At 39.0% G+C, this 27,712-nt stretch overlaps 2 protein-coding genes across 3 annotated transcripts in view; one reads left to right on the top strand and one right to left on the bottom strand.

The window, feature by feature from the left end:
* Positions 1 to 9,516, top strand: part of atad2b (ATPase family AAA domain containing 2B) — a 70,621-nt gene extending 61,105 nt beyond the window's left edge. For both annotated transcript variants that reach the window (XM_066704139.1, XM_066704131.1), the window contains exons 27-28: positions 835 to 963; positions 5,042 to 9,516. In XM_066704139.1, the coding sequence (XP_066560236.1) occupies positions 835 to 963; positions 5,042 to 5,083 (171 nt within the window). In that variant the 3' untranslated portion in view covers positions 5,084 to 9,516. The remainder of the gene's footprint in view (positions 1 to 834; positions 964 to 5,041) is intronic.
* Positions 9,517 to 12,092: 2,576 nt separating this feature from the next.
* The window catches only part of klhl29 (kelch like family member 29), a 202,132-nt gene continuing 186,512 nt past the window's right edge, over positions 12,093 to 27,712 (bottom strand). The window contains exons 12-14 of the mRNA XM_066704121.1: positions 21,379 to 21,572; positions 16,178 to 16,322; positions 12,093 to 13,864 (exon numbers count right to left, since the gene is read on the bottom strand). Coding sequence (XP_066560218.1) covers positions 13,681 to 13,864; positions 16,178 to 16,322; positions 21,379 to 21,572 — 523 coding nt within the window. The 3' untranslated portion in view covers positions 12,093 to 13,680. The remainder of the gene's footprint in view (positions 13,865 to 16,177; positions 16,323 to 21,378; positions 21,573 to 27,712) is intronic.

The following is a 27,712-nucleotide window of genomic DNA, read 5'->3' as shown; positions in this document are numbered from 1 at the left end:
GCCTTTACTTGGCAACCCTTGTGTTTTGTTTTGTTTAATTTTTGCCTTTTTTCCATTTGGGAATTTGGTCAAACCAATGGAAACAGAACAAGGTTCACAGTTTGAAATAGCAGCTATACATACTAGACCGCAGTACCTTATCACAAACCAGTCATATATATATATATATATATTTTTTTTTTGGTATTCTCTCTCTCTCTCGTTGAAGTATTATCAAGGCTCTGCCAGTGTTCATGTATTGGCTTTAAATGTCTGAGCAGAGCAGTGTAAATCAAACATTTAGCAACACTTCAGGTAAGTAATTGTGTAGAAAGCTGCAAAGGTCTCGTTTCCTCAAAGCTCGATATAGTTTCCTCATAGCCTATGCATTAGACAGTGCTTTTCTCACTGGCAGGTTAAGATCTGTGTGTCTGGGCTGTTTTAATATGCTTCCATAAGGCATGCTTCTTCTTCCTTTGAATGTTAGAAAACAATTCACTGCAAAATATTTCTGTTGTCTTGTGTGATTGAACAGCAGCCACATGCTGGTCTCTCGGTGCTGGAAAAGGAGTGTGACAGGCCTGCTGAATAGCAGCTCTTTGTACTATTAAGATAGTCCTGTAGTTTATCATTGTGTCTTTATATTGTTTGGGTGAGCTGAAACTTCACTTCATGCAGGCTTGTGCTCCTAGAACGTGAAATAAACAGTGATTGTTGATTTATGATCAAAGCACTGCAGGACATTGAAGAGATTTCTCTTTCATATTCTTAATTGTTTTAAGGACTTGTATAATCCTCTGTCAGGTGGGCAGATTTAATCACATTTGGTGATGGTTTTTGTCTTGGTTCTTGTAGGGTCTCCTGGAGCAGTTGATCAGGAGGAGTGAAAACTACACTGTGGATCAGCTGGAGAGACTGTACTCGTTGCTGAGTCAGTGCATCTACCTGCACCGCCGAGACTACGACAAAACTCGTCTTATAGAGGTGAGGGGCCCCTGGGAGCCAACTCGCTGGATTCTGAAGGCAGTGGGAGAAGATTGATTTAATTAACCAAGGAGACAGAGGGCCTTGACCCTTAAGCTAGTATCAATGGAAATATTTCCTTGTCAATTTTTTAAGCTATGTCTATCTGTCTATCTATCCATATATATTATATACCTACCTACCTATCTATATCTCTCAACATCAGCATATATCAATCCACTGCTGGATGAAGGCCTCTCCAAGATGTTTCCACTTGTCTTCTCCTTGTTACGCCTGCACAGTTTATTATTTCTTCTTCCCATGTATTATATATACATTTGTTTTGTATTATGTTAATTTATTAGTAGTATCTTTATTAGTTTATAAGATTACCCGCTATTACTTTTTGCACTGGTCTCAGCAATATATACAGCTCTGGAAAAAAATAAGAGACCACTGCAATGTTTTCTTAAATCAGCATCTCTACATGAATGGAACAGCTGCCATTCCATTCATATTTTTATTTGGAATTTGGGAGAAATGTTGTCAGTAGTTAATAGAATAAAACAAAAATGTTCATTTTACCCAAACACATACCTATACATAGTAAAACCAGAGAAACAGATAATTTTGCAGTGGTCTCTTAATTTGTTTCCAAAGGGGGGTGGGTGTGTGTGTGTATATACACTCACCTAAAGGATTATTAGGAACACCTGTTCTATTTCTCATGAATGCAATTATCTAACCAACCAATCACATGGCAGTTGCTTCAATGCATTTAGGGGTGTGGTCCTGGTCAAGACAATCTCCTGAACTCCAAACTGAATGTCTGAATGGGAAAGAAAGGTGATTTAAGCAATTTTGAGCGTGGCATGGTTGTTGGTGCCAGACGGGCCGGTCTGAGTATTTCACAATCTGCTCAGTTACTGGGATTTTCACGCACAACCATTTCTAGGGTTTACAAAGAATGGTGTGAAAAGGGAAAAACATCCAGTATGCGGCAGTCCTGTGGGCGAAAATGCCTTGTTGATGCTAGAGGTCAGAGGAGAATGGGCCGACTGATTCAAGCTGATAGAAGAGCAACTTTGACTGAAATAACCACTCGTTACAACCGAGGTATGCAGCAAAGCATTTGTGAAGCCACAACACGTACAACCTTGAGGCGGATGGGCTACAACAGCAGAAGACCCCACCGGGTACCACTCATCTCCACTACAAATAGGAAAAAGAGGCTACAATTTGCACAAGCTCACCAAAATTGGACAGTTGAAGACTGGAAAAATGTTGCCTGGTCTGATGAGTCTCGATTTCTGTTGAGACATTCAGATGGTAGAGTCAGAATTTGGCATAAACAGAATGAGAACATGGATCCATCATGCCTTGTTACCACTGTGCAGGCTGGTGGTGATGGTGTAATGGTGTGGGGGATGTTTTCTTGGCACACTTTAGGCCCCTTAGTGCCAATTGGGCATCGTTTAAATGCCACGGCCTACCTGAGCATTGTTTCTGACCATGTCCATCCCTTTATGACCACCATGTACCCATCCTCTGATGGCTACTTCCAGCAGGATAATGCACCATGTCACAAAGGTCGAATAATTTCAAATTGGTTTCTTGAACATGACAATGAGTTCACTGTACTAAACTGGCCCCCACAGTCACCAGATCTCAACCCAATAGAGCATCTTTGGGATGTGGTGGAACGGGAGCTTTGTGCCCTGGATGTGCATCCCACAAATCTCCATCACCTGCAAGATGCTATCCTATCAATATGGGCCAACATTTCTAAAGAATGCTTTCAGCATCTTGTTGAATCAATGCCACGTAGAATTAAGGCAGTTCTGAAGGCGAAAGGGGGTCAAACACAGTATTAGTATGGTGTTCCTAATAATCCTTTAGGTGAGTGTATGTATATATATATATATATATATATATATATATATATATATATGTATATGTGTATATATATATATATATATATATATATATATATATATATATATATATATATTAGATAGATTAGATGGATAGATAGATTCTGGGGCCAGAGTGAATGTGTGTCGATAGTTCTGGTCATTTATCTTATTAACAGTAATGCACTCCCCTCCTGTGTCAACTTTTAATTCATATTGCCATTGGAATCAGAGTCAGATCCTAATGGCTTTATTTAACCATGAATCAAATAGTGCTGCCTTCCTTCCCTGAGGCTGTTGCCTGGAGTTTAAAAATAAAATAGTTTTCTGCTTTGAATTGTTTCAGGATAATAATACATAACGAGTGAAGCTGTTACAGGGTTGTGATGGGTAGCTACCTGCTAAAAGGAACGTTATCTGCAGGGAAGAGAACCACAGCAACATTAGAAACATGAACAGAAAAGCTTGTTAGCAGAAATGGAGGAATATTTTAGTCTGGTATTATATAGCTGCTGTTGTGTAGGAATATCATGTATTAAGTGCAGGCATTGTTTCTTTGTTAGGTTTAGTCTGCGCTTTAAAGGTAGGTGCAGGTAAAATACCCCCCCACCCCCCCCTCAACGACCACTCCCTCTCGTGGGAAGATTTTCAGTCGATACAAAAGAAGGAAAGAGGGCTAGGGGGGAGCAATGGGGCTATTTTAAACCCTCTTCCAGCCGTCAGCATCGCTTAGCACTCAGACTCATTTGATCTTGATGTCTAGACCAGACTCCCTCGCCAGCCAGAGCTCTGGTGCTGCCTGAAATAATCGAAACTGGGAGGCCTCTAATTGTGGGCTCGGAGAGGATTGCAAACGAGGCCCAGAGAAAAAGTCATTTGGAGTGCTGAGTATACGGGACCGAAGCAGGATCTCTCATCATTTTTTTTTTTCCACTTTCCCTTCTTCAAACAGAGTTTTCACGCACCGGAGACTGCGTCTGATTTCTATGCAAACTTCCACTTTTTTTCATCCCCCTTGGAAACTTTGTTGCTCCACGATTTGAAATGCAGTACTCTAGGAGGCAGGCTACTGTGAGAAAGCATAATCCTAGGGAAATCTTAATCACTCTTCACTGTTCACACACAGTCCCGTGCTCGGCCGCTGGGTGCAGGGAGGCTGGGGAGGATGTGCTTTTGTGATCTGTCTGAGAGGTGGCAGTGCTGTCGAGTGATTCAGCTGGGGAGTTTCTGTGAAGTGCAGTGGGATTACATGCTGTGACAACCACGAAATGTGATGTCATTTGAACCGGATTTATTCGGTTCTCCGACTGCCCGTTCCTATCCCTGCATTGTCAAGGTCCTGTGACCTGTGAAATCCAGTCCCCCTTGTTTGCCAGTGAAAGCTCCCCTCTGGAATATGTCTGGAGAGCAGGATGAATTTACTCTGCTGCAAATACTGAGCCTCTGAAAAGGCTGGGGCTGTAATGATGAATAAAAAAAGAGGGAAAAAACAATATATATAGCATGAATAAGTAGCTAAGTATGCTATCTTTCCACGTTGAGAATATATTTGTCTTTGGATGGCACAGCGGAAACGGCCCGGGGAGGCGGCCTGACTGACGGGCTGAGTGCTGATGAAAGGCAAGGCTGCTTTCTTCTGTTTCCACCTTCGGGCTGAAGACTTTCACTTTTATAATACAACAGTATAATGAAGACGCGATCGGGGACTCTTCCCCCGGCGGCTGGGAGCTCAGTGTCTTGTGGGGCCCGGTGGTGGCGCAGCCGGCTGTCTGCTGTGCATTGAAGGTCACACTGACTGGTTCCTGCCTCAACAAAAGAGCCACATGATTTCTCTCCTCAATTCCTACTGTTTCACAGATACACAGCACATCTTTCTTAATAGTTTAGTGGCTTTAGTGTAGGGAGGGGGGATACATCCACAATAAAAGGTTAAAATTGACCTTTTGGGCTGGGGGTGTACCGAGACAACAACCACAGCAATAAAAGGTTAAACCTGACCTTTGCAGAGTCGTCACCTGATGCGAGATAAAAGCCCATAGAGTCATGTGCTCCAACAAACCTGTAAATGCCAGTAGTAAAATGTGATGTTTTTGACAAGTATCGTCTTTTATTCAATCTGTTCTCTCTTGGGCTACTGATATAACGTATCTGTTGAATTCATTTTCTCCTCTCTCTCCCTGTTCTAGGAAATGGAGAGGACAGTTGACAAATTTGAAACATTCCTGTGACGGGGCAGAGAGGAGCAGGTTGATCCCGACAGACTGAAGAGAGAACAGTCTTCTGAGCCATTTCTTTACTTCAGGGCCGAGTCGTCTGGAGCCTTGGTCTTAATGAAAAAAGAAAAGAAAAAACAAAACACAAATCTCACTTTTTAATGGTGACTTTGGTGCTATTGTCTCAGGTACCTGGACACAACCAGCCTACAGAACCAAACACAGACTCATGTAAAGGTTATTTTGCATCAATGATATATACATATGCCAATGCTGTTGATGATCCTGGTGCTATCATATTTCCATTTGCTGCTCCTGGTTTCCTTAAATAATTCTGGTGAAACCATTAGACTCAACTAGGCCAGCACTGAGAGAAATATTGATGAGTGGAGCCATGGGTGGCAGCGAGGAGGGTGGGGGAATCGTGGAAACTGGGAGCAGCCGCTGTATTGTTCAGGCAAACTGTATCGCCTTTTCCAACCCATTGACAGGAACAGCTGATCAATCATCCCTTACTTTTGTTGCTTTCAATTTGAATCTGTGGAGTTTATCCGGCCTCCTGTATCCTCTGAGCTCCCTCAGACACACTGCCCTTTGCCAAAAAGCCTCGGCTTCTCTCCTGTGGACTGTTGAGGGATTTTCAATTTCCCTCGAGTTCCCACACATCCTGACATCTTCCCCAAGAAGATCTTTCCTGATTATTGATTGTCTGGATCTGTTATTTCTGGAAAAACAAACAAACAAAAACTGTGCTTGATTTTGAGGCCCAGGCTCAATTGTGAAAGATCATTAAAACAAAAACGAAAAATAAAAAATAAAACTGATCTACAAATCGACAAAAAGAAAAGATTAGAAGTGCAGTGTAATATTCCTATTAAAGCTCATCTCAAATTAGCATAAATGGAGGTGAGGATGGGAAAAGAGCTACAGTTTGCTTTCATGTTCATGACATGCTAATATAAACAGTAACTAAAGCTTTCTTTTTAGTTCTTACCACCGTTTTATATCCACTGTGTATTTAAAAAGAAAGAGGAAAAAAAAAAAAATCGGATAAATAGGAACTGTGCTAGATAGTATGTTTCGTTACAGAGCATAGCTGGGATAACTGGATGCTAAGATAGAAAGTGTCTCCTGTGGTTTGCACTGCCTAGCATGTGCCTTATTAACGCCTCTAATTAAAACCCAAACAATCAATCTAGAAAACTCTGAAAACAGGTACTAATAATCAGATGAGAGTTGGGTACCTTCTCCGTCAGATCACATCCGATCCAGAGTCACGCGCACTGACTGAACGCACTGGGCTATATGTATAAAGGTGCTTTGTGTCCGGCTCCACAGTGTCTGCCATCTCACGACCGCCACAGGTTTTCAATTCCAGACACGTCAGGCGGCTCAATTTACCAGTCGACGTCGACGGCTGGGTTAACAGGAAAATCGAATGCATAAATGAATCGGTCAAAAAAAAAAAGTTCCGAAAAGCAGTCATGAAAATATGTCCGTAATTGGAGCATTGATAAAGATAATCAGAGCCTTTGAATATCTTCAGCTGGTATGGTTTTATTTTTTCCCCTCCATTAATACCCCTGCTCCTCACACATACTTGTACTCATAAACACACACACACCATTTCAATTAAGTGGAGAGTATAGCTAATTGTGCACTAACATCCCAAGTTTAGCATCATTACATTACATTACAAATACATTGTGGTTTAATAGTCTGTAAATACACATTCACTTCATCACAGTATAAATTATTTAAAAAAATGATGATAGTCAATGGAAGTATATTTGATCAACACCAACATGTTTTCATTCCAGCGGGATATGTGTATTAAACTTGGTAAAAAAAGGTACAAACCAAACACCTTTATAAGTATAGTCCTTTGCTATCAACTGGATTATAAAGCCCTTTTTTCTAAAGCTAATGTTTGTTCAGCTCTTCGACCGAAGTTCAAAATCTTTCTGCGGTTGCTGGTCGTGCGATATCCTTTCTCGATCGCAAAGGGGAAATCGGTGCCAACGCCCTTCTGACTGTCGCTCTTGTGGGCTCAGTCCTGTCTCTTCACAGTGGGAAAATCAATTCTAAACCGGATTAATTTAAAATTGTTTATTAAGGTGATTTTTTTTTTTTGGAGATGTAGTTTATATACACATACATATTATATTGATGGTATTTTTTTTACACTACTAGACCTATGTTGACATACATATAATATCCCCATTTGTGCAGAAGGCGGCCATCCTAGGCAGTGTTCATTTTGTCGAGATATAGAGAGCATTACTGTGTTTTTGTTCATTGTCGTTTTGTTCTTGTGTTTTTTTTTTTTTTTCTTCCTCCAAGCCTGGCATTCTGTCATGAGTTTTTTCTGAATGCATATCAGAACGATATTTTCCAGGGCATTTCACCATCTCAGTTCACTACACACGTCACGCAGTGTCAGGTGCAGCCTTCAAAGATATGCAAGACAATGTTTTGAGGAATTATTATTGGACTACTGCAGAAAGAAGACAGAGCTACCTCAGCTTTTTTGTTATTGTTGTTAAAACCCCAGCTGTTTACTGGCTACCAACAGTATTTGTTGAGTACTGTAATACAATGTCTGCAGTTTACATATTGAAAGCTAAGGTACTGGATCAAATAATTTACGAAACCATTATATTCCTGTTGCTACTGCAGTAATCCAAAGTGCTTCTTTGTCTTTTTGTATTTGAGCCTAGACTGAAAAAAAAGTTTTTAATTTAATGGAATATAATTTACTGTATGTTTAAAATGGAAAGTAATAATCCTGAAATTGTCCTCCCTTTTAATCGCAATAGACTATTGTCGTACAGGCTATTGCACTGTATTTTTCATTTTGATTTTTACATTTTGTTCAAATGAGCCTGGGTGTTGGCAGACATGCATTTTAATGTGGTGTTTTGTTTCTTTTCTAATTATTTATTAACATTATTACTATGGAAAGGTGTTTTTACAGTCTAATATTCATGAACTTAAACAACCTTTTGTACTTAAAATATAAAAATACAAATAAAAATTTGGGAAATTGTTACAAAGGAGATTGGTGCTGAATGCAATGTAGCAACATTTGTAGCAAGTTTCTGGAAAAAAAGGGGTTTGTACTGGTCTCAGGTTCTTGCTGCATTAATAATCTTTACAATATATTTATTCCATTGTCATTTAATTTTTTTGTCGTTGGTTTTCAGTGCTTGTGGTAAATGACTGCGGCACACTGAGTGGTGTCTCGATAAAACGGGCTGTATGACTTTCATTTAAATATGATCGAGGAACTTGTCTAATCATTTTCTATGGTGCAACTCTGAAATGCTGCTGAAATAGACCACTGTTTTGAGCCCTGTGGCACAGAGGCGCCCCACACTAGTTCCTATTGCCACAGTATAACGGTCAACTCATCTTATCTTTGGAACCTGCCCAGAAACCATATTTCTAGTTATACCATAGTTTTTTTTTTTTTAAATAACTTTGTTGGTGTGATTGTACCATTCCTGCTTTGGGCCATAAGATGTTGCCCCACGCGTTTAATCGTTTTAAGGGCAAAGAGTCCTTGAAGTCGGCACTCAAAAAATGTTTATAGGTCTTAGGGTTATAAGCTCTATAAAAGGAGAGGCCTTAAATCGATACTCTGAATTGAAAACTCGCACCTTCGAAGGATACATTTTCCTTTTCTAGCCTTTGCTTTGACGTCCCGATTCTGGTGCTAAAAGGACAACTGCAGACCGTAGACCGTTCTTGAGAGAAAGATGACCTAGTGCTTGGAAATCAAGGGGTCTTGATGCAGCCAATTTGCTACATTTTGGTGGCCTGGATTCATCTCTCTGACCAATAAAAGAGGTGTTTGCCTTAAATAAATCTTTGATCGTTCAACATGTTCCTCAGCTGTCCTTTTGCTGAGTATTTTCTTCCATGGTTTTGTGGCAAGACAGTTCCCTTTGAATGAAGTGTCAGACATCAGCTGCTGGGCACTTGGTAAGAGTTCTCTTCAACTGACAGATCTCCATCACAATGCTCATAAGTGCGTTTGTTTCTTTCCAGATGCCAGTGTATGTAATTGTATATATATATATATTTTTGTCTTCCCCATTCTTTTATTTGTTATTCTAACTTACCTAGTATTGAAAGTCAGATGGACATTATTTGCTTCATCACATTGTACTCCTGATTTTTTTTTCTCCTTCCCCATCACTTACCGACTTATTTGCTGGTATTTGTATAAAAAAGAAAAAGAAAAAAAAAGGTTTATCTAACAGGAAGGTTTCATTTGTTTGAGTTTTTTTTTTTCCAAGTTGATCCCAAATTGTATTTAACATCCATAATTTTGTGCATTTTTCTGAATTTGTTACTTTTAGTATGTTATTTTAAAAATTCTGAACATTTACTGTAATTTCTGCGAACTGCTGTGAAATACTTGAATAAAGGTGAAAATTGTATTGTGTGTTTGTTTTTTTACTTCTAAAATTAGTAGCTGATGTGCAAGATATTGCAGTGGTTACCTAAACCTTTTGGCAAACTGAGTTTAATCTAAATGACTGACCAATATTGTACATTCAAATCCAGATCTACTGGAAATGATCTGTATAAGAGATGAGGTCATGTAGTCAAATTGCTGCTACATTTAACATGCCCCTCCAGCACAATACTGGCTGGGCATGGACAGGACCTGCAAATTATATTCAAATTATATTTTTTAATTTATCTTTCATTTAAAAAAAAAAAAAAAAAAAGTTAATCGCATATGCAAGACTGCTCTATACTGGGTGCATGAGGATATTTTAACAAATGGAAATGCAAGCCATCTTGGTACAAAGCTCTGACCTCTGTGAGGAGGTCGATTCAGTGTCACTGGTGTCGCACAATTCCCCATGATTCTCGTTAGGTTTCAGTGCCAGGGATTCTCCAGCTGGTCGGCAGTTTGCATCAATTCTCTTCCTGCCTCGGCAAGAGGTGCAGTTTTAAGGAAGTGTCCAAAAGAGTTTTACAAGACTGAGAGGAGTCTGTGTCGGTGTTGTGGCAAGAGACTGCACTACCCAAACCAGACAGAAATCAAGCTGACTGCAGAAAGAAACAACTCCTGTACACAAACGATGCCCGAGACGTGAAAAGACACCAGCAACTGCTCTTCTGCTCTGAAGCCATAACCTCTGCAGCAGATGTTACCATTTCTGTGTGTGAATTGGTTTCATTTCAATTAGAGCCGAATTAAGTACTAACTTGAAGTAGTTAGTAAGACTCTTACCCACTAGTGATATGCGTTCCATATTCATTCACATCAAGATTGTGTGTCCCTGTTAAAACTCTGGTTGCACCAATGGCAAGAGAGCTAACTGTAGACTTTACCTACTGACTATGGAGTTGTAATTGGGGTGTGGGAAATATGATTTGTCATTTAAAGCTTAAGGACAGTACTCCCCAAGCCTGGCCCTGGAGAGCCCCAATCTACTTAATCTTGTAGGTCACCTAAATCACCAATTTCTCAATACTGGGCAACATGGGAGTTATTAATCAATTAAGCATCTCACCCAAGGGAATTCTTGAAATCTGAAGGTATTCAGATGAATGCACCAGTGGTTTCTAAAGGACTGAATTTCAAACCTGCTTCATTGTTTCCAATTAAATACTTTGAGGTGTTTAAAAACTGGTGATAGAAGGGTGACCTCCAAAACATACTGGATAGAGGCTCTCGGGAGCAGGGCTGGACACCACTGCTTTAGGACTACAGAAGGAAACTAACGTATTGAGTAATGTTACAGACCATATTATTTTCCCTGTCTTTAAGGGTGCCACACAATACTACAACCACCTTTTTGTGTAATTTGCATGTCATTCATTGATACTCGCATGTACTAAATTAAGAATCGCTAAACACAGGCCTTTTAGGGAATTGCAAATTGAAGGACACTCTCTCCGGGAGCGCACGCCAGTCACAGTACAGGTTCAGTATTGCCGTGATCGTCAGCACTTTTCTGTTTTATAGGTCTCTCTAAATCATCCAAGGTCTTCAACACATTGCAATGACTGAGACAAATCATTGATTCTCTTACATGATTAACAGTGGAAACACACTCGAAAAACAGGAGATACTGTGGCTCTCCTGGATGGGGGTGGCAGCTCAGATACATGACAACTGAAGAGCAGCTGTTGGTCTGTAAATTATATCTGGATTCATCAAACACCTTCAGACTCCCAACTCCATTCCTGTGGACACCCACTGTTGGTACAACCAGCTCCTTAATTATAACAACATGAATCGTTAATCAGTGAGATCTTTAATTGGGCAGTTGTGTCAAAATCCTGGACTGGAATAGGAAGTCCTGTATTGGAGTCTTTCTTAGAGCTACAAACCGATATATCTGGAAAGTGCGTTCACACCCATGACATCATGAAAAGAGGCCATTTGTGCACAATTACAAAGTTGTGGGTAACACTTTAGTTTAGGTTTTCATTATAAACAACTATTAACAATATAATCAATGTTATAATGTTATAAATTATGTTATTAATTGTTATATATTATTACAAATTATAAAAATATAAGCATGTTATTTCTTGCAATAATACATTACAATAAATGTAATAATACTTTATAACGTATTATAACATGACATTTATTAGTTAGCTACTATAAAACATCTTAAAATGCTGTTTAATTACATACACTATAAGAACACTATGTTTTAGCTCTACCCATGTATACGTTCATTTAACTGATGCATCTCTAAATGGTGAAACGTTTTGCTGCTATTCTATGTATGATATTTAGTATAGCATTTCTATATTTCGCATGACATTGACAGTAATTCCTAATCATTGCAGAACTCTCCTCTTTTGTAGCCATCTAATTAATTTTAAGGTCATTTCAGTAGTCACTTTGTTGTGTCTTGAAGAGCACAAGATGCCATCCAGTCATGGATACAAAAACACTCTCCCAGTGCCCCCAGTTACTGCAGGGTTTAAAAATCCTCTGAAAATGGACTGAAAACATACAAGCCACACATTTGTTTTTATTTATTTACCTTGTATTTATTGTTATTATAATGATTATTAAAATACAAGCCATGTAACACAAAATAATGGTTTGCATATTTTGGAATTAATTATCTGTAAACTTAGTCAAAATACCCTAGGATTGTGTGGCACCTTTAAAGGATCACCCACTGTGTCAGTAGGATTTGTTCTGGCATCAGGGAGCCGATGCTGAGTTCCTCCAGGCTCTCACAGAGGCTTATATGGTACAAGTCTCTGCCCAGCGTTGAGGTCGAGTCCTGCAGCATGCTGCTTGCTGGTTTGAATCCAGGTTGTGCTGTTTCAGGTGTGGGGTCCGCAGGACGGCGCAGGACTGTGTGTGGTACTAGGCTGGGGAATTCTCACACCCAGCTCCACTCGCCTGTTAACCATTTTGTCTGAAACTACAGGTGCTCCATTGACATATCCCTGCTGAACAGGAAAAGGTTGACAGCATTGTGCCAAACATAACGCATTGCTTCCAGTTTGGTGTGTGTGGAGAGAAATGCATACAAATTATCATTATTATTATCATTATTATTATTGATGTTTTTTTTTTTTTTTCTTGTTTGGTACAGATTCATATTTTTTTTGTAATCTATCCATTTTCTAAAAACATTTATACATCATCACTTTGAAATCTTAAAATAAACATCTTTTCAGAAACCTCCCCTAATGTACAGAATCCCCTCCCACCCCTGTTAGCTTGCAGGCTTGGAAGAAATAAGAGAGTTAAAAAAAATCCTGTCAAATAAAGAGTTCATTCAGAGCCTCTGCCTTCCTCGTTGTGCTTTGGCAGAGGCCAGAGGTGTTGCTCCAGTCTCCCATAGTGCATTTCCAGTGTCTGTAGCAAGGACTCTCTTTAAAGAACTATCTTCACAATCCTTCTCGAAACTAGTTTTGCCTGTGAAAGTCACTGGACCGAACAGCACTCTCCCCGGCTCTGTGCGGGGCCACGACTATGACATCACCAGGAAAGGAATGCTTTTGACAGAGGTATCCTGGAAACACACCACCGGACATGCACTCCTGTGTGGTAAAAGCAAGTGGAACACTGATCTTCGGTTAGCATTAAAACCTAGGAACTTTCCTATGAAGAACCTTTTTTTTTTGTTTTCTGTTTCATCGTAGAGAAAAGAGGATAATTAAAGTATCTGTCTTGTTGGGAAATACAATACAATACTACTAATTTACAGTTGAGAACAAAAAAATCGAGAATGACCTGTTAATATTATTATCTTGCTAACTTCTACCTTATAGACAAATCAGCCGGAGGCATAGAAGTACAAATCTCCCTGTTAATGAGCAAAATAAACTACTTGAAGAGAAACCAGCAAGAAACCTACCACGTTTGAATCAAACCAGCAACCTAACATAGCAACGAGTGCCACTACAACATCTAGTGACACACCTGTAGGTTTAATAAGTTACACTATGTTACAGTCAGGGCTTGGTGCCCGGTTTCACCAAATGGTGAGGATGAATGTCTACACTCAATGTAGACAAGTATTCAAAAAGAGAAATGTGTTCATTTACGGTTTCGATGTCAGCACTGCTACAGCCGGCCACTGTGAGAGTCACGTCCTGCCGTGTCAACCGCTCTGGATGTATTTCTTAATAACTACGCAGCCGTGTCTGAAGAGAGGGCATGGCATGTTTTGTACGAGTGTCCAGATGTTGGTACAGGGGTCAAAGGTCTCCATATTTCCCAGCGCGGGGCCTTCACTGCTCACGATTCCCCCCGTGGCGTAAATCTTGCCATCCAGAATCACAGCGCTGGGGGAAACAAAAAGCAAACTTGGGTTACACATTTGAAACGGAGAGTCAAAGCTTATGATGCTTTACAGCCATCAAAAACATTTATATGTATTTGATCAGGACAGCAGGTTTATTTTGTGGTTCTTTTAGAGTAACAACATTGCATTGTTCTTTTCTTGCTAGTATGGTAGCGGCAGCATCATGTAATGGGGATGCTTCTTCTCAGCAGCTGTTACAAAACAAAAAGCCAGCTGTTCACAAAATATCGAACAGGGTAAAGCCCACCTTCAACTTTAATGATTGCTGTAATCATAGCTAGATAGCCAGAGGAATGCTGTGCTGTTCTCAGTGTCTAGTGCCATCTCTGAACTGTTAACAGTCTCTTCCACACTTGCCATTCCAGTTATTCCCAGAGGTGGTCCGTGGTGCTGAGGTAAGGGTAACAACACATTCTCAACACTATTCTGCTAAAACCACTGTGCTAAACTCACAGCTATTAGCTTTCAGATGCTATAGGCCCTCATCATAAAAACCCTCCAATACACCATATTGTGAAAAACATCACCGTATATACTAGTCATGGGGTCTCGGAGGGAGGCCTGTCCCAGCACTGTATTTGTGAATGTTTAAGGTTTTAACATCCCCTGCTGAGGAACTATCGATTGCAACAGAAAACATATTTGTAGAAGTTTAGAGTATCAAAGGTTTGTGGGAATCAAACACGACACCAGTACTGTCACTCTGAATGTTACATTGAAATTAATTCACAGACCCAAACGTAACCGAATAAAGATTTTTAAAGATAAAGTTTATGTGAGCCGATAAGACACAAGAGACATTCTGTGAAGTGTTCAGTTAAAATTGTTGAACCACTATATACACAACACTACACAAAAAGTCAGATCTCACCGTTTAGTTTTGCACACTTCCCAAACCTACACGGGGGCAAACTGAAGCCTGGAGTAAGAGGACTGCAGCTGAAAACTCATCAGCAAAGCAGTACAAAGTGGAGCGGTGCAGTAAATTAGCTCCTTCGCAGAGCTGAGCGATGCTGAGCCACCCACCCTTTCCACTGGTTGTTGATCTAGTCGTTCGCAGCCCATCCAATTCTAATCCAAAGGGAACCGTAATGAAATTCATACAGCACAAAAGAAACACTTCAGCCTGTTACCTGGAGTTATTTTTAAATGAGCACTGCTTGACAGATATTTCTGTTAAGGACATGGTAACCTCTTGCACTCTGGGACAGCTTTCTCAATCAGTGACTGCTTCATGTAAAGGGGAATAAAGGTATCTGTGACGTCCTTCTGCTGTGAATTGTTAACATCCACTCATGGCACTCTCCCAGTGAGCTTAATATTCAGATGCATTGCTTGGTTAAAACCACGGCAACACAGGTGTTTGTCAAATATTAATAGTCTACTTCAAAGGAAAGATTTTCATGAAACTCAAAAACATGAAAATAATGATTAAATTATTTGAATGCCTATTTTGAATGCTATTTTAAAATATATATATTTAAAAACATAACGATTTTTACAATGTTGAAGTCTTAAAGCAGCGATCAGATTATTCCACAGACATGTCCATGAATCAGGAAGTCTCGCTGTGAAGGGAATGCAATGCCTGTCTCCTAGAAGAACTGATTCGTTCCAGTCAACACTTCCGTCGTCTCGTCTTAATCATTCAATTACTTGGCAGAAAATTCTAATAATGTCAAGTGACAATTTATTTTCACACCGCTTGAAAAAACGGCAGATGTAAAACTCAGAATACAGAGCTCCTTTTAGCTTTCATTATTTCCAGCTTTATCCTAATAATAATTAGGAACATTGCGTAATAGTATAATTTGGTCTGCCTGCCAACATCGACAAAATCGAGGCTGTTAATTCTTCAGATCAAATATACATTTATTCTGATTGCACTTAAATGAAGGGGAATTGCTAAATTTAAACAAATTAAAACTCAAAAATAAGTTCAGTAATAATATGGTAAAACCTTAGCTTTCCTGATCATGTTTAGAATTTCTCCATTTCAGAATATTTCCAATTAAAATATGTAAACATTATTAAGTGACATTTTCTTTCATGTACTTTTACATTACTACAAAACTGATGCTCCCAGTGTGTATAAATATATTTATAAACATTTGGAAATGTGATGTACTTTATTATCACATGGGAAGAATATACATATTGTTGCAAAATAAATGGATTGTGTGTCCCCAAATCGGTATGAGGGAGTGTTTTTGCTCAGATGCATGCAGCACCATGGCAATGTTGTACAGGGAGAGGCAAAGCTTCAAGCTTCCTGGGCATGTGTTGTACGTACCTACAGAACTGCCTGGAGTGATTCATGTTAGGGCCCGCTTTGATATTTCCTTTGTCTGGATCGTAGATGGTGGTGGCTCTGGCATAAGCTCCTCCAAGGATGAAGATGTATCCGTTCAGGGTGACGGCAGGAGCGTACTTGTTATCTGTCCAAAGCACCATAACAAAATCACCAAAACAAAAGAAAAACAGTCAGATGCCCTGTTTGTTTAATGTGACTTCATGCACAGATCTCACGGACGAGGATACGACACTGCCCCCTCTGTTGTCTCTAACAGCACACCAAATAAAGCCTATTGGCTTTACATTGAGTACATTGAGAGAATACAGGGTGGCCCATTATGAGCACTTCACAGCTTAATGATAGTGTTCATAAAACAGATTCAGTGGTATACTTAAGAAAGAATAAAATAAAACAAGAAAAAAACATTTGCACTAAAATGTGTACCACATTAACTCTCTGAGCTCAGATACTAAAACAGGCTGAAGCTCAAAGAAAACTTAATTTGGAAAATAATAGTAACTACTAGATAACTACTAATCTAGTAGTTTCACATCTGAGACCAAATTCAATGTTTGGCTTTTCATGCTGCAGGTGAAACAAGGTCATATGACTTTAAAATATTAATTTATTTTGAACCTGGTCTTGTGAGGTCTGAGCTCCACCTGTGACCACAACTCCACTGTGTAATGCCTCCGAAATGCCAAAAGTCAACATAGAGCTCAAGACCACTCGTTTAATTTATTTAGCAACTAAGAATTGATAAAAAAACAACAACACAAACAGACTTTAAAATATAAAACTAATATATGTTGTGAACTAAGAGAATGCGAGGAAATTAAAAAACAAAAAGTCCATCTAAGCTATCATACACCATGGCATTTAAAAACACAGATGCTATAGGCCTATATATAGTTATTTTTAAATTAAATAAAATGGTTTAATCTTCAAAATAACAAAACCCTGTCTTTTAGTTACAAGAGGGCGCCAAAGTGCTGCTGAGATGTTTTCAGCTACAATTTCTTTGTCCATTTTACCAGTAATTTTAAGGAATAATGCTTTTGGTGTTAACATTGGGATAATTAAAAGCATACAGCAAATTCTTAGTGAAACAGTGTGTGTGTGGAATTTGTTACACTTCAGCATACTGGAAAACATCTATTTTCCTGTCTTTAATTGTTTCACTCAACCTATGCATCTCCTTGGTTGAGGTACTGCCGAACAATTTTTCTTTGAACAAATAACTGTGCATTCAGAAAAGTGTACTTTACTAAACAATATCAAGATGTTCACAATTATATTTCATTGATTCAAGCATAAACTGCACTCCGGCACAACTGTATACTTACATCCTCGTTTAACTTTGGTACAAACTATCGTATGCATAGATTATTCATATTTGGATTTTTAAAGGGTGCTAATCTGTGCACACCAAACTTTAATTACGTGTTCTGCACCATTCATTTACATTGTACATACTCAGCTACTCAAGGTCAAGATTAATACATGAATTAATTAACATTTAAGAGGTTAAAAAAAAAGCATACACAGACTCAGAGAAATTTATTTTAATAACCAGCCTCTGACACCTTTCCTCGTGTCTGCCTACCATCCCATAACAACACTGGCTGCAGCATTTAATATTATTGAAAAAATCGTAAACACTGCAATTATGCTAATCTGATGATCTGGATCAATGGCTCGGCCCCGTCATTGATTACCAATGCCGTCCCATCTGCATCCAAAATCACACATTACTTTCAGAGGTTTCACTGCAGTTCTGTCCTTCAGGCCCTAGACATAATTAACCAGGAGAAATATTTAAATCATTAATTCACGTAATTAATAATTAAACCGCAACAGTCTTAACTCACCAGCTGTTTGGCCGTGGCTATTGCTCTGGTTCATAAACATAAATAAATATATATATGCACATTGAAAAGGTCAATGCAGGATTCCCGAACTCATATTCCTATTTGAGAAGGTGAGGATTTTAAGATATACTGTGAATTATTCATGTATAAGTTGAATCCCTATGACTGCCAAGGAAAGCGAGATAGGAAGGGGTATGCTATTCCTAGATAATCGTTTTTATATGAATAATTGAGTCTGTTGATTTGAATTGTTATTCTTGGCCAAATTAGATTTTCCTGTTTGAGTCGTAGAACACATTTAGTAAAGCTGTTTAATTAAAAGCGGGTCAGAAAACAAATGTCGCAAATGTACCAGCTCATGAAATTGAATATCAATTGCCAAATCTGATGCTTTCCATTTGAATGTAATTTTGCCTCGCTCGGTGTAGGTTTCACAACAGCTTTCTGAATTACACTTAAAGCTGGGGGGCTGAAACAACCAAATCAAGAACAATAAATCGAGGCTCCACCGCACACACGCGCAGCCCACCAGGAATAGCAAACCACATCAGGACAAGGTTATTTTAAGTCTTCCTCAAAGCTACCATGACACCCCTAGTATTACTAGAAGGTAAAGATGGAAATTTTAAAGTATAAAATCTCGTCTGCTAATTCCTGTGTCAACAAGTTAATGAACAGGTCATCATCTCCATTATGAATCCTAATGATCTCCCCAGGCGAGCGGGTCACACAGGACTTTTAATGAGTTTGCAGGCCAGATACATAATCTAATTTTCTGCAATGAAATGATTAACCTCTTAATCCTCATCAGGTACAGGGAATTTCTTCTGTAAATTAAGTGACTTCCTTTTTTTTTTCCTTTGTACTTTTCTTTTTTTCCCCTGAACTTAATCCACTTTCATGAATCTGTAAATAAACGCACAGCTACTCAAATGTGCCCAAGCAATAACATACTGAAGTCCTATCACACAGGTACCAACGTGCAGTTAATTATCTTCCATCTAAACTTCCATTATGGCTCAGACACCTTTGGCTCTGAATGAACACACAGACTGGTGTGTATAATTAGCCAGTCAATTCTCGCAGACACTTGTGTGGAGCACAGATAGCAGCTCTGAATCTACTTTCAAATTGTCTTTGTCCTGGCTGCTCTTTGCGACTGCTGTTCCCCTTACTGGATGCGCAGTGTCAAGTTAATATCAAACAAACACTGGCAAGGGAACCCAAAGGTATACAGTATTTAGAGTGCATACTTGACTTTGACTTGCCTCTCTTCATAGATAGACGCCTGTTTTCTAGAAAAAGTGGGGACAATTATATTCTGAGGCTTCAACAACAACTAACAGTGAAACCTGGCAATTGGTTCTCTATAAAGCATAATTAATCTTTTAACAGGTACATCGTGTGCATATATAAATGTTAATCAATATAAAATATAATGTACTGTTAATGTAAAATTGATTACAATAATGAATACCTGTATCACATGATACACACCCTGCTGTACTTGAAATATTGACAATGAGAATCTTTTGCAGAAAGCTAAAGCAATAAAGAAAAGCCAGAATAAATACAGCCAGAGGCTTTTCTTCTGCTGTAGGTGCAACCACATTACAATCAATGAGATTAGATTCTTATTTAGCCATCTGCAACACATTAGTGTAGCATTATAAGATTTGCCCTGGCTACTTATTTCAAAAATCCTATTAAAAGGTTGGTTGACAGAGCATAACAAAGAGGATGCATTTTAAAACAAATGCAGCTTTCTGAAAACTGAAAGGATTTAAAAAAAAAAAATGTTTTAGATCATCTCCATAAGCCTTCTTTTGTCTGTTCTTGAAAATGCAATTTTTATAGCAAAAAATTGTCAAAACGTGATGTGAGCTTGCCGTAAGACCACTTACTTATAAGCGTAAATGGTTTTTTAGATGAGGTTGTGGCAATTGCATCAATAGCGATGAAGGGAATGATTCAGTGCACAATGAACATTAAACAGATCGGTGACTGTGGCCTTCAAGAATCACTGTCAATCGGGAGACAAATTACTTGTGGGTCATGTGAAAATGACATGAACTTCTGTTTTATTCTCAGCTCCATATGCACTATCACACTACCGTATGATTTGCACATCTAATTGCTTTGAAACAAGTTTTACAATGACATCCGCCAGACGCAATCTACCTTGAAAGCTGCCTGACAGCAGAATTTGATAAGTATACTCAAATGGTAGGATTTGGACAATCAACTGTGGCTTAAACTATTTAGGATGCCAGTGTGTGTTAAGGTTCATTTCAGGATACAGCCTTATCTCCTGTTTGTTTCCTTTTAAAATGATTCTAGATCCAGTGTTATGACAGACAATGTATAACTCCTTTTGGAGCAACATCCTATTTAGATTATAATCATAACAATAATTATTTTGCTCTATAAAAAATTAAATTGGAAACACAAACTTAAAATAAACAAAATGAAAAACAGAATGTGGTGATGTGAATCTGCTTTTATCTTGATTGCTTCACAAAAATAAATACTTTTAAAAAGATCTTTCAAGCCCCCTGACATACATTCAGACTAAAGAACGGATAGTACTGAAGGCATTCAGGTCACTGACCTTACTGATTTAAATTAACAAAAAGCTCATTGAGGCAGGTCCTAAAGGAGCAATACTGTGATATTCCCAAAAGTGTCGATAATGATTTCTATCCAAAATGTGCAGAAAAACTAACCACAACCTCCATTATCTGATGGACCAAGCAGACCAGTACTGTACTGTTAACTGATGCCTCATTTCCACTTGACAAATCACAAGGGACTATTCCCAGATTCAATCATGCTTGTTACTCCTATCAGATCATCACAGGCTCCACAAGGGAGAAATTGGCTGAAAAATTCTCACTTTCAAATACCAGCCTCCATTGGCAGGAGTAGTGCTCCTGTCATACATCTCGTACTGCTTGCAAGAGTCCACAGACAGGGAGGAAATGCATGCCTTGTCTTAACTGTCGGAAGCAGGCACGGTTTGCCTCGTTTCAGAGTGCATGTAAACGCTTCCTACATCTGTTTGCGTAAAGCATTCGCAGAGGCATTAACACCGGAAACGGTAACAGAAATATATGCACCTGTTTTTTTAGTAGACATAGAAGTTCACAAACAAACAAAAAAAAAATATTAGCAGAAAGTCAGGCAGTGAGAAATATATAATATAGTCAACAGACAACTTGATTTGGTCTTTCATTTATTATTATTAAGATTATTATTATGATTAAAATTCTTGTATTACAGTAAGTGTGGAGAACAGGGACTCTGACTTCAGCCTGCTTGTCTCACCTATCATAGGAGACTCAATGAAACTCCAGGTGTTGGTCTGAGGGAGGTAAGACTGCAAGACTCCCGCCGATCTCCCAGCCTCGTTCACTCCTCCGAACACATAGATCTTTCCTCCACACACTGTGGCAGCTGCTGAGTGCACGGGCTTGGGCAGCGGCGACACCGTCTCCCACAGGTTAGTGATAGTATCATATCTGAAAGACAAGAAAGACAAACACAGTAAGGGCACAGACCCCGCCAAGCACAAATTAGGTGGCTGTGGTTGTTGTTTTTCTTGGGTTTAGTGTTTTACACAGTATACATGAAAGCTGGGATATAGTTTCTGCTAAAGCCGGAGACCTGCAGCTCATGATTTTTACGCTTTGTTTTCAAAGTTGTGTCTTCAGTCTGGTACTTTCTTCCACCACAAACCAGACTTTTGAGACTAATTATAACTAAGACGCAACATAATATCTAATGAGAGTCACTCATTCAGGGATCTGTTCATGAAATGGATGAATATAGTCTATTTTCAATTTGAAGATGCAGTGATCTCAGAAATATGAATGAGAGTTGTGATAAAGACCCTCACTTGACTGCAGGAAAGCAACTGGTGAAATTTCTGAACTCAACTTGGTAGTTACTCCTCTCAAAAAGGACATAGCCCAGAGAAGAGCAGAAATATATCCATCACATATGATAGAACATTATAATAGATGATCTTCTCCAGTTTCATGTTGCAAGCTTTTCTTTAAAATCAATATGACAGTGGGCAGCTGTGAGGGAGTGCAGAAACAACCGGCACCTGGCTCCACAAACCAAAATTAGTCGTCTAGCCTGGCAACAATTCACACACAGCATGCTGCTAACCTTGTAAAAACATGTTGCAATTGGAATGAAAACAAGAATGTAAAATTAAGGCCCTGCATTGGCTACTCTACAGGTCTGATTAACCAAAGACACAATGAGAGTTCCTGGTTTTTATTTGTTTGTTGCAAGGCTATGGGCCTCGCAGTCTGATTGCCACAAAGCTACATGCAGTGTTGCTGAACCTGCATTATTCATGTATTCTTAATTCAAAGTCCAGAGATCACTGGGATATAAAACAGAAGACTTCATCAACATGTTTACAGCACAGATTGCTCAATTTCAGCAAAGTTATTTGAATAAATGACCCACCACGTGTTCACCCCCCCTCCATAAAAACCTGATTCTGCCACAACTGCCTGCAATTATGGTCGGATGAACCTGTGACGCTGTCAAAAATTATTCTTTATCCACGGTCTATTAACTGTACATCTTTACAGTGAATGACTTAATTAAATCATATTATCGTGACCTTAAAAAACACTTTTTCTTCACTGCGTATACCCCAGTGATTCTAAGTAAAAACAGGATTTATAGGAAAAAAAGTAGGAAAAAAAAAGAAAAGAAAAACCTGCCATGACAATGTGACCTATGAAGAGCCTGTCTGATCTGTGATAGATTTTAATTGCTGCTTGTAACACCAGGGCAGCAAGGAAATGCTTTAGTTTTCACTGTAACAGTTTGAAATGTAACTGCCTCACCTCACTGTCCTGGGGTTCAAAGCAATCCAGTTTATTATAATTTAAACAAATAAAAGAAAAAAAATAAATAAACCAACAACAACAACAACAAACAGATGAGTTTATTTTTTAGTATGTGCAATCTTGTGCAGTTATATAAACAGGGTGAATAAATGGTTGCACAGGCTGACTTGACATTTGTCTCCTAATAGGTTTTCTTTGAACAACATGACCTGCTGTCACAGTTTCCCTGGCTTAGTTCACGTACGCACTGCACAACACAATTCCTGTTATGTTTATTCAGTTGAAATAAACAATATAAAATGAAATAAACATACTTTCTGCTTCACACATTTGAAGTGGAGGTAATTCTGGAAAACAAAATAATCCAAAACACAATCACAGCTTGTATGTATTTATGTTTATTAATAGCTATTCATACAATGACATTTGGGACCACATTATGTAGCGTGATAAAAAAAAAAAAGTTTGCTAAATTGCTGTACAATACTGGCACACTGAAGAAGACTGTCCCTGCTTCACACCACCTCTATAATTATTCACATATTGCTCCCACTTTGCTGCTAACCTCCTACCAATGGGCCTTTACCCAGCATATTTCATGGGCAAATACTTTTTCCTGTCATTTCTAAAAAAAACTACTGCTTTTTAAAGGCAGCTGCTATAATTGTCCTTGCATACACTGAGAGAATATGTACACATTTCCAGTAGGAAGGCACCTTCAAACATTACAGAGCAAAATGTCACCCAGAGATAGCTGCACAAGTCACTTGCTTCTCAAACTAATTGGATTTGTATATGTTAAAGGGATGACATTACCACTAGCTATAGGTCATCAGGCTATTACTGCTCCTGACACCACACAGATACATGAGCTAGCAGGACAGCTTCTGCTCCATTACTCAGAGCGGCCCTGTCTGTCATACAGTACGTGACAGGACTAATGCGTCAAACCAACCGGCATCAACAATCAGAAGCTGATAATAACAAACACGGTTCTGCAAAAACTTTGGAAATTGCAGGTCACATCGTTTCATGGCTTGCTCTGATAGGGATGGAATCAGGACTCTATTTTCACACTTACAGGCCTGATTTATATCCTGTATAAATCTCTATCTGTAAAACCTGCTCTTCTAACACCCTTGTGAAGCTTCATCTTTTTTTTTTTGGTAATAACAAATAACAATCCTGTTTAACTCACTCACTAAATTTGAATTCTGATGGTTACTATTGTTGAGTTGTTTTCTCTCTCTCCTTCATATATATATATTATATACACTCACCTAAAGGATTATTAGGAACACCATACTAATACTGTGTTTGACCCCCTTTCGCCTTCAGAACTGCCTTAATTCTATGTGGCATTGATTCAACAAGGTGCTGAAAGCATTCTTTAGAAATGTTGGCCCATATTGATAGGATAGCATCTTGCAGTTGATGGAGATTTGTGGGATGCACATCCAGGCCACGAAGCTCCCGTTCCACCACATCCCAAAGATGCTCTATTGGGTTGAGATCTGGTGACTGTGGGGGCCAGTTTAGTACAGTGAACTCATTGTCATGTTCAAGAAACCAATTTGAAATGATTCGACCTTTGTGACATGGTGCATTATCCTGCTGGAAGTAGCCATCAGAGGATGGGTACATGGTGGTCATAAAGGGATGGACATGGTCAGAAACAATGCTCAGGTAGGCCGTGGCATTTAAACGATGCCCAATTGGCACTAAGGGGCCTAAAGTGTGCCAAGAAAACATCCCCCACACCATTACACCACCACCACCAGCCTGCACAGTGGTAACAAGGCATGATGGATCCATGTCCTCATTCTGTTTACGCCAAATTCTGACTCTACCATCTGAATGTCTCAACAGAAATCGAGACTCATCAGACCAGGCAACATTTTTCCAGTCTTCAACTGTCCAATTTTGGTGAGCTTGTGCAAATTGTAGCCTCTTTTTCCTATTTGTAGTGGAGATGAGTGGTACCCGGTGGGGTCTTCTGCTGTTGTAGCCCATCCGCCTCAAGGTTGTACGTGTTGTGGCTTCACAAATGCTTTGCTGCATACCTCGGTTGTAACGAGTGGTTATTTCAGTCAAAGTTGCTCTTCTATCAGCTTGAATCAGTCGGCCCATTCTCCTCTGACCTCTAGCATCAACAAGGCATTTTCGCCCACAGGACTGCCGCATACTGGATGTTTTTCCCTTTTCACACCATTCTTTGTAAACCCTAGAAATGGTTGTGCGTGAAAATCCCAGTAACTGAGCAGATTGTGAACTACTCAGAGCGGCCCGTCTGGCACCAACAACCATGCCACGCTCAAAATTGCTTAAATCACCTTTCTTTCCCATTCAGACATTCAGTTTGGAGTTCAGGAGATTGTCTTGACCAGGACCACACCCCTAAATGCATTGAAGCAACTGCCATGTGATTGGTTGGTTAGATAATTGCATTAATGAGAAATTGAACAGGTGTTCCTAATAATCCTTTAGGTGAGTGTATATGTCTATTAAATTGATATTATTTGTTTAAATAAAATCCATTACAACTCAGAAAGGCTATGAAAGGAGTTTCATTTCAACCCTCACTGGCAAGACCAATGTTCAGTCTGTCAGTGATACATGATAAACAACCAAAAGCCATTAGTAGTAGCACCTACTTGGTAATACATTTTCCGTCCTAATACTATTCTTAGGTTAAGAGCCAGCAAATTTTTACTAGAACCTGCTGTGGTACTCAATTATATGGTAAAAGCATGTTAAAAAATAAATTTGAGAAGACATATTTCCTAATTTTAATACTCATCCTCAGGGGCTACCACACTACATAATCCTCTTAAATCTTCTAATGGCTAAAGATAAACCAAGAGGTTTCAGAGATTTTAGATTCTCAGCTGTCAAAATGATGTATACAAGGATCTCATACACACTGCTTGAGAGGCTGAGATTAAATCTTTTCAGTTCTCGTGGCTTTTTCCAGTGTCTGCTTGAAGCTGGGAGAAAAAGGAACCCTGCGGACTGCGATGCTGTGAGACCTCCTATTAAATGCCATCAGTGGTCCACTTGAATTTACAGAAGCCAGGAGGAGGAAAAATAAATGTTTCATAATTAGGCAAAGGTTTACTATTGTGTGGCACGCCAATGTAAACGTTCTTTGACAATTCACTGCATTGTGCCAACAGAGTAATTATAATTCAAAGGGTGATAGAAAGATATGAGATAGATGACAAAAAGAGATTCACTTTTTGAATTAAAGTATACAAAAAAAAAAAAAAAAGATCAGCAGCAAGATGAAGGCACAGCAGGTAGTCAAGTTATAGAGTCCTTTAATCCTATGTAGAGCACAGGATTAGCACAGTAGGAAGCAGATGCGTGGCTTGCTGCGAAGGGACTTCATATCATGAAATCTCAAAGCTGCGTGTCAGTGGAGAATACGGTACATCTGCACCCGGCAAATAAATGAGAATATTTAATTATTTTTGTGCAAGGATTATTTTAATAAGGGACCTTCATTTATACATTAAATTTTTCTAACAGAGTGTTCACGACACCAGAATAGGGCGATTCCTTACAGCATAAGAAGCCTGAAAGGAATTTTCTACAAAGACGGTTTCAAGAACCAACTCTATAAGGCCTGGAACAAAGATTACTTCAGAGAAGATAGCTCAGAGAATAGCTTAAACAGATGCAAACTCTGACCGCGTTGGAATAAAACTGACGTCAGCACAGACACCAAGGCCAGGGATGTGCTGTGAAAAGTAATCGGAGGGAGATGTTGTAGACGCTTCTTTAGACCGAGAGATGTAGAGGTAGTGAACTGCTGCTGACTAATGATAGCCATTTGGGGGAAAGATTAGATGTAGCCCAGTTAGGGAGATATTTTTTGGCAGATTTATGAAAGTGAATATACAGGGACTTTGAGAAGGTTGCTTACAGACTGAAAGCTTATATTAGGGTCTGTAACCTTTTAATCTTATACTATAAAGTTCCCAACAACTGTATGAAGTAAAGGCAAAAACATAAATCTCTTTCAGGTCTTGAAAGTTACTACAATGTTAAACTGTCATTTACTGACCCCTGATACATACTACTGGAGTTCATAAATCATCAATTCTCTGTGGCTTGGTCAGCAAGCTTGATTCCAGAGGATAAACATGATTGATGACTTATATTGCTTACAATGCAGAGCAATGGCACCAGGAGTATAATTCATGTATCCACAAATCTAAGACAAAAAAATGAAATCAATAAATACACACACACACACACACACACAACGCACACATCTATCTGACCACCCTGTGCCTTTCTCTCCCTCTACATATTTAAATGGCCGATGGAAGTGGTCAGTGGAAAAAACTGGGGGAAGTCTTCTTCCAACAGTGGAGAGACAAAAAATGAAGTTCACCATCACAGAACATGTTACAAAAAGTATTATAGACCACTCACAAAATGACAAAGGACAATGGATCAGTTGGGTGTAGGCCTTAGAGATCTTGGCCTTAATGAGTACAGCAATCCCAGGAAGGACCCTTTCCACCATTTTTTTGTTGTTTTTTTTTACACATGGCCAGACGACATATCTGGCATTCTTTCTGAAGTAAAATGTCTTTAGAAGTTGCATTTAAAGTACAGGATATATATGACAAATTCTGTAAAGTCAATGCCCTTGCTTGAGCAATTATCCCTGCAAACAAAGTCAGACTTTCACTGTTCATCTCCTGTTTTTAACAGCCTTTCACTAATAATGCCTGAAGGGTAGTACTCTGGTGCACTTCAGTAGATATAAA

Source organism: Amia ocellicauda, chromosome 1 (genome assembly GCF_036373705.1).
Source record: "Amia ocellicauda isolate fAmiCal2 chromosome 1, fAmiCal2.hap1, whole genome shotgun sequence".
Classification (NCBI taxonomy): domain Eukaryota; kingdom Metazoa; phylum Chordata; class Actinopteri; order Amiiformes; family Amiidae; genus Amia; species Amia ocellicauda.
Note: the sequence above shows the minus strand (reverse complement) of the source record. Positions and strands in the feature narration are given on the sequence as shown.